The sequence below is a fragment of the Grammomys surdaster genome, unplaced genomic scaffold (genome assembly GCF_004785775.1).
Source record: "Grammomys surdaster isolate TR1022 unplaced genomic scaffold, NIH_TR_1.0 332974, whole genome shotgun sequence".
NCBI lineage: Eukaryota > Metazoa > Chordata > Mammalia > Rodentia > Muridae > Grammomys > Grammomys surdaster.
The window spans coordinates 1-7,155 of record NW_021628162.1 but is presented as its reverse complement, the minus strand read 5'-3'; the positions used below and the strand labels follow the sequence as shown (position 1 = coordinate 7,155).

At 50.2% G+C, this 7,155-nt stretch overlaps 1 protein-coding gene across 1 annotated transcript; it reads right to left on the bottom strand.

Moving 5' to 3' along the window:
* Positions 1 to 5,170: 5,170 nt before the first annotated feature.
* On the bottom strand, positions 5,171 to 7,151 carry LOC114616679 (5-hydroxytryptamine receptor 3A; the record flags this gene model as incomplete). Its single annotated transcript, XM_028762112.1, has 4 exons — positions 5,171 to 5,499; positions 6,113 to 6,334; positions 6,422 to 6,632; positions 6,987 to 7,151. Coding segments are annotated over 4 exons (897 nt in total), but the record flags the coding sequence as incomplete, so codon positions are not given.
* Positions 7,152 to 7,155: the final 4 nt, after the last annotated feature.

Sequence of the window (7,155 nt, the reverse complement as noted above, 5' to 3'; positions counted from 1 at the left end):
TCAGTACCTGGAGCTCAGGAAAGCTGTCCTTATTCCTGGCCCAAACGACAGGGCTGTCCTTGAAGGAAAGGGGCTGCAGATACCACTGGTGAAGGATAGGGCTGTTTTATTTGGAAGGCACAGCGGGGAAGAGGCAATAAGAGGCTTTGTGCCTGACTTGCCATGGAACTTCTGGGCTTTGCTGCCACCTGGTGGACAGAATCTAGAAGTCAGGTTGTGATTGGGCCACATACTGGCATTTTGCTGAATGTTTCTTTCTGAACCTTCAGTGGAGGAAGTTTTTCTACCTGGGGGAAGTGAGTTTCAGAGTTCTTGTAGTCCTAAGTGTCACAGTCACAAAGCTCTTTTTTCTGTGGGTTTGATGCTCATACAAAGGTTTACGGAGGGGTGGGGGGGCTGCATGGGAGTCCTGGTCAGGCTCAGAATGTGATTCCAGAATGCCCGTGGCTCTCACACTGGCAGAGCAGGAACTCGAGTCTCAAGTTTTATAGAGGAATTCTGTTAAGAAGCTGGGGAGAGGGGGTGAGTGTGAGAGATAACCGAAGGACAAAAAGGTCACAGGTGTCTGGATATAGCAAGGCACGGGCAGGCTCTTTAGCCCATGTCCTTAAGGTAAGTGCCTAGGTCATTTGGCTCTGTCTACCAAGCAGGATAAAGGTCCCCACCCACCATTTTCTAGGATCGATTCTGAATGGTTCCCTGAACTGATCAAGAAGGGCCAGGATGATGCTAGATGTCTCTACTAGAGCCCTGAATATTTCTTCGCTGGGATCTTGAGACTCCTAATACCTAAGATGTGGGAACTGTGTGAGCTCCACGTTACAGATGAGTAGGTGGACACACAAGGAGACCTGGGATGGGGACAGATTTTGTACTGGGGTCTGACACTCCACAACAGTAAACATGTTTTAGAAGCAGTGTGATGTCCAAGTATGCCTTTGGACTCTCTCCTCCTAAAAGCTCCAATAGCGAATTAAGGCAGATCAGTCCTCCCTAAAAGCCCCCTCCCAAGCTACAGAGCTGGAGGTCTCCTTTTGAAAGCCTTCTAGGAAATACAAGGTTATTTGTTCTTTCCAGACTCCTGATTTAGTAATCATTGTTAGCATTGGCCTTGCCAGGAAGTTCTTCCTCCAGTCTAACCTCCGCACTTCCAGAGAGAAGAGGGGGGATGGAAGAGAAGGGCAGGGCAGAGATGGAGACAGAGTCAGAGAGAGGAGATTGAAGAACCAGGCTTCTATTTTAAGATAGGGTATTCTTATTCTCCAACCATGACACTCAGGGCTAGCCATCACAAGCCTCACTGGGATAGCTTAAATTATAGAGGACTATGTTAGAAAAATGAAAAGACAAAAAGCAAAAAACCCATCCAACTCCCAGCTGATACCTAGTTGGTAGCAGTGTGCATGCCTTGATGGGGCACCCTCGACCTCTCAAAGGTCAGGGCACCCCATTCGGCTAGAGGAGAAGGCCAAGGAGTTGGTGTTAGGCCAAGGCAATTATGCGGGGTGGGTTAGACCAGTCTGACTTTATCCTCCCTGCCTCCAGTGCAGTCATAGGAGTTGCCCCTTCTTGCCCAGCATCTCCCCTCCCCCAAACATGCAGAGGGAGGCAGAGGGAGTGATTAGCATGGGGCATTGTCCCCAGATAATGGGCCCCAGCTGCCTCCTGAAAGAAGAAGACAAAGCGCCTGGCGGCTCCACGCGCATTATCCCCTCGTTAAATCTCTGTTATTAGATTAGATTCAGAATGTATTGATTCGGAGGGTGGTGGGGAGGGAGGAGGGAGGAGGGAGGAGAATCTGGCTGGCGAACACTGGGCTGTACTTTCCCCCTCCATCAACCAGGAAAGTTTTTCCTCCGAGCTAGGCTGGGGAAACTCACTGTCTCCAGCACTGGCTGCTAAGCTCGGCTTCCCGGTGCCAGCTCTCCTGAAAGCTGCCAGGTGTCCACTCTAGGGCCTGCCTTTGAGGCCGTTGAGCGCAGATGGCCAACATCGGGAGCAAAAGCAGCTCCCCTCCTGGCAACCAGGGGCAATCTCTTAACAGCATCAGCTGCAGACTTGCGGAGCACCGAGGCTCACGGGTGTTGGGGGCGGGGGGGGGGGGGCTGCAGCGCATGCTCACTTATCTCTGGTGGAGGTTTGGGGGAGACTGATCCGAAGCAGGGTGGATGAGGATAGGCTGAGGAGCACTTGGGAGGTAAGATGAGTGGACGGGCATGGAGACCCACAGCCTATCTCTTTGCGTGAGACAGAATCAGATGCAATGGGGCCACGTAGACTAAAGCAGGCCCCGTAGAAGCTGGAGCGCGCTACAAGGTCTCAGTTCTTCACAGCTAACCGGAAGCAGGACAGGCTGGCTCTCTGCCTTCCTGCTACTGGTCTTCTTTACCTAGAGCTTGGCGCTCTCCTTTGTGGGTCTGAAGGATCAACACTCAGGGAGTGTCCGACTAACTGTCTTATTCCTACTTCAGTCTATTCCCTCCCCAGATGAGGACAACTCTGGGGTAGAAGCCATTGTTTTCTGACCACCTTGACTCCTCAAGGCAAAGACTTCTGGAAACCACCTCGCAGATGAGACAGTGATGGGTGGGAGTAGGCAGGTCCTTATCTAGACCAAGACCGATCAATTATTCATACCAAGAGGTATGAATCACTTGCCACAACCTTCCTTCCCTTAATCCTAAAGCGCGTGTCAGTACCCCAAACATGAACTTAGGCCATTGTACCCTTTTATCTAATTTATCCCAATATGGCTACGTCGGATAACTCTCTCAGCACCATTAAACTTCACCACCCTCTTACAACAGGATCTTACTGTCGTTGCAGGCTGGCCTGGATCTTGTTTTGTATGCCAGGCTGACCTTCAACTAACAGTAATCCTCATGCCTCAGCCTCACAAGTGCTGAGAGTAAAGGTGTAAACCACCATTCCTGGCTTTACTTTCTCTTTAGTTGGCATACTGGGGACTGGAGACCCAGCCTAGCCTATTTGGACTGCCTCAGCCTAAGGTTTGGTTGTGAAAGGGAGGGAGGAAGCAAGCGTCTGGAGGTGTCCCCAGACAGAGACACCTCTAGTTCAAGGGTAGCATTCATAACTAGAAGATGCTGCACTCCAGTACTGGGCCTCAGTTTCCTGTCCCGGGGAAGCACAGTCCATATGCCAGATCAATGTTCCTATTGGATGTGGCCGCTGGACCAGAAGATGTTACATGCGGCAGCTCATTCCTGAGGTGGTTAATTGGCCGCCTCAGTGCTGGGCTCTGTCACCCCATTGATTGTGAATGAAGGGTGAGAAAGGGGAGATGGGGAATCGATAGGCTGATGAGTGTCTTACTAGCTTTCTGTTTGAACACTTTGTCAATAGCCACCCACTTAATGGCCAGTGGAGCATTGACTGTCCATCTTTCTATCCTTGTGGCATGGGACATGAGACCCTTCTGATAGTGTGTGACTATGCCCAGCAGTCCTAGTAGGTGGGACAGCTTTTGGCTCTAAAACTAGGCTCCAAGTGAGGAACTGCAGGGCCTGTTCTGAACGAGGGTAACTGTCCCCACATGTTGCCCAATCTTGCTCAGCCAAAGGCAGCTGTGCGCCCTACACTCTCTGGTTTGCTAACAGACCCTGATCCCCACACAAACAAAACAAAAATAAGTGTGAAATTCTGAAGTTATCTCAAAAGTTCCTGTGTTTGGAGTAGAGTTGGCCATGAGACTTCAATCTCAGTGGAGAGCTAGTTCACTGGAGGAGCTAGCAGCTAGTACAGTGGGGAATCCTGGGACAAGAGGCAGCTAAGAAAAGATAAACCAGGGGAGCCCCTTCTTCAGCCTTAGAGTCTTTCAAAGCTGAGGCCCCAGGGTTCTGCCCTCTGCCCAGTCTCCCATATGGTTTATGAACTGAAACTGCAGAGTTCGAGGGTGTGAGAATGTATCGTTCCGAGTGATTGTACTGACTCTCTTATTGTTGGCTGTCCTGCAGTAGTTTAGAAGGCAATGGAATTGTTTGGTCTCATCTGAGACATTTCTAGTGGGGCCTGTCCCTTTAGCCTGGTCATTGTCTAGTCTTCCTCTACCATGCTTTATGTTGAGTGACAAACAACTCAAGACATGGAGAAGAATAAGATAGGAACAAGGTAAAGGGTCAGGGGAAACCTCTTCTATAAACTCTTGAGACTACGACGGAATATTCCTTTCCCTGGATGCCTGTTAGGTGGATGGAGTGGAGTTGGAGGTCTTCCTTTGCATTTCTTAAGCCCTGGCATCTAGGACCAGGATAGATTAAATGCAAGAGCATTTACCCAGCTCTGCCTTCCTCTGAGTCCTGCTTTTTGGTTAGGAGCCTCATGTGCTGACTAGTAAATGTTCTCAGAGAGTCAGTCAAAGCCTTACATTCTCAGTGTCTCCTAAACATGGAAAAAATTGTGGGTGCTAGCCGTGGTGCTGAAGTGTATCTTCCTTTCAGGGAGCACTTGCTCCCTGCTTCCGCTTAGAGACCTTAAGTCCAGAATAGTTGCCCCACATGGATCCTTCCAGTATTTTCCCAGTGGGTCACAGAAAGCCTTCCTCTCTCCTCTCATCTGATAAATACTCAACCTTGATCTTCAAACCGTGATCCACCTCCTATTTTGTCATGATGGCGACCATGCTGATGTCTAGTTTCCTGGTCCAGGAAGCACTAGTCAATGGAAACTACAGGTAACCCCATCCTCATACCTTTTTCCAAAGCTGAATACAAACGGTCACAGATAGAGAATAAGATACCATAGCATTTTATTATCCCCTGCCCACACTGGCAGATGAAGCTGAGTACTAGGAAAGTGCCCAGAGGTGACCTGAAGATGGAGCTATTAGGAGCTAGATAAAATAAATGCAGAATGAGAAGATTTGCTTTTCTTTGATCAAAAAAAATGTGTGGAAATGAGCAATTCCAGCGTCCGTAATCATAGAGGTACTGGAAAGGAAACCAGGGCTTGATGCCTTGATAAGTAAAGTTAGAAGGTGCGTGGTTTCTCTTGATCTAGAATATCAAGCATGATAGGGAAGTCAGGAAGGCAGACTAGGTCTTCAGCACTAAGTTTAGGGGACAAGGGGATTGGGGTTGCTCAGATGAATTGGTGTTGGAAACAAGATGCAGGACCTAAGGGGGAACTCCCCCATCCTTACCCTAACCAGCCCCATAACCTCTCCCTACCAGGCTGTGCCCACTCAAGAATAATGCCAAATGGACCAGAGCGTGACCAGGGTGATGCTGTAGGCCAGCACAGCCAGCAGGTAGATACGGAACAGCAGCTTGTCCAGCACATACCCCACTCGAAGCCAGTCCTTTGCCACCTCCCGCATCTCATCCCGCTTCTCCAGGAAGTGGCGGATGGAGGACAGCTCTTGCAAGAGACCACGCACAGCCAGTGAGGCCTCCCTTGGTGGTGGAAGAGGGCTACCTCTGCCCCTTGGGGTCTTCTCCAAGTCCTGAGGTCCTCCAACATGGCTGCAGTGGTTTCCCATGGCTGGAAGAACAGAACCTGAGTATGAAAGGAGGGTGGTGGGGTGCCCTGGCGTTATGGTGGTGGTGGTGGGGGGGGTGTTATGGAGCTCAGAAGTTGACTTTGGTGTCTGCCTCAGTTGCATGCTATCTTCTTTTTTTTTTTTCTCTCTCTCTCTTTCTGAGACAGGATCTTACTAGGTACTGCTGGCTGGTCTGAAACTTACTATGTAGACCAGGATGGCATCAAACTCATGGAGACATACCTGCCTGTGTCTCCCAAATCAAAGGTGTGTGCCACTACACACGGCTCCTCTGAACCCTTCTCCACCCATATCCTACCCTTAAGCTGATAAAGGGTTTGAAAAAAAAAAGGCAAAAGAGCCTGGCTGAACCTGGTTGTGCATGCCTTTAATTCCATCTCTGTGAAAGCCAGCTTGGTCTACATAGTGAGCTCCAGATCAGCCAGGGCAGACCCTGTCTTAAAAAAAAAAAATTTAAAAAAGGAGACAAGGTTCCAGTTTGACTGACTTCTCTGGCTGAAGCATCCTCCTGTTTCCATCCTGTACCCAGTTTCTACATCCCGTCCAGTATCCCTGCTCCAGACTCTGTATGAATCTGTCCCTATCCTCTCTCACCTGAGCAGTCATCAGTCTTGTTGGCTTGGAAGGTGGCTGGGGGCCTATGGGCCATGGGCTGCTCCCCAAGGTAGAGCAGCCGGGCTATTCTGTTTAGGACCAGGTGCCTCAACCAGTCAGGTACTGGCCGCTGTAGGTCCTGCTTATGCACCAGCCGCACAATGAAGATGGTCTCAGCGAGGCTTATCACCAACAGAGCCATGCACACTACAAAGTAGACACCTGAGCCGGAGAAAGAGACACACTAAGCATGGGAGGGAGCAGGGCAGGTCCCTGTCACAGTGAACTCTTCCCTAAGGGAGGCCTTACCAATGAGGGGAGTGCCGATGGCGGTTGCTGGCAGTGTGTCTGACACAATGATGAGAAAGACTGAGTATCCCAGAAGGAGCGTGATCTTGAAAGAGACTCTCTCACCACTGTCCGGGGGCAGACAGAAGCCCACAATATCCACGACCATGAGGAAGATACTGGGCAGTAAGAGGCTGACTGCGTAGAATAAAGGCCGCCGGCGAATGACCACCTGGGACCAGGATAAAAGTTTGGGGGATGTTGGGCGGACAGGAACCCAGGAACCACCACCCCATACCCAGCCCCTTCTCTTGTAGAACTTCCAGCCTGGACTGCTTGGGGAAGGAGAGTGACGGACCCATATTCTGCCTTTGACACCAGGCTTGTGGCAGTTGAGGATAAACAGGGGATGCTTCAGTTGAGTTCCCATCTCTCTTGCTGAAGTTGCATGGAATGTGTATGGTCCTGGAGTTGGCAAAGGGGGCTACTATGTCCTTCCCAGTTTGTCTCGTTATGCTACCCCAAGGTAGCATGTGGAAGTCTAAGCATTTTTGTCCCCACTTCATCCACAGCCATGTCCACTCACATAGAACTTCATTTCTGCATAGCTGTTACTGGTTTCTAGACTGAACTCCTGGAACTGGGTGAACACCCCCACCAGCTCCCACTCGCCCTGATTTTTGAAGATGCTTTTGTCCGACCTCACATCTTCTGGTGTTCGCCACAGGGAAATGTTGATGTCCTGGACTAAGAGA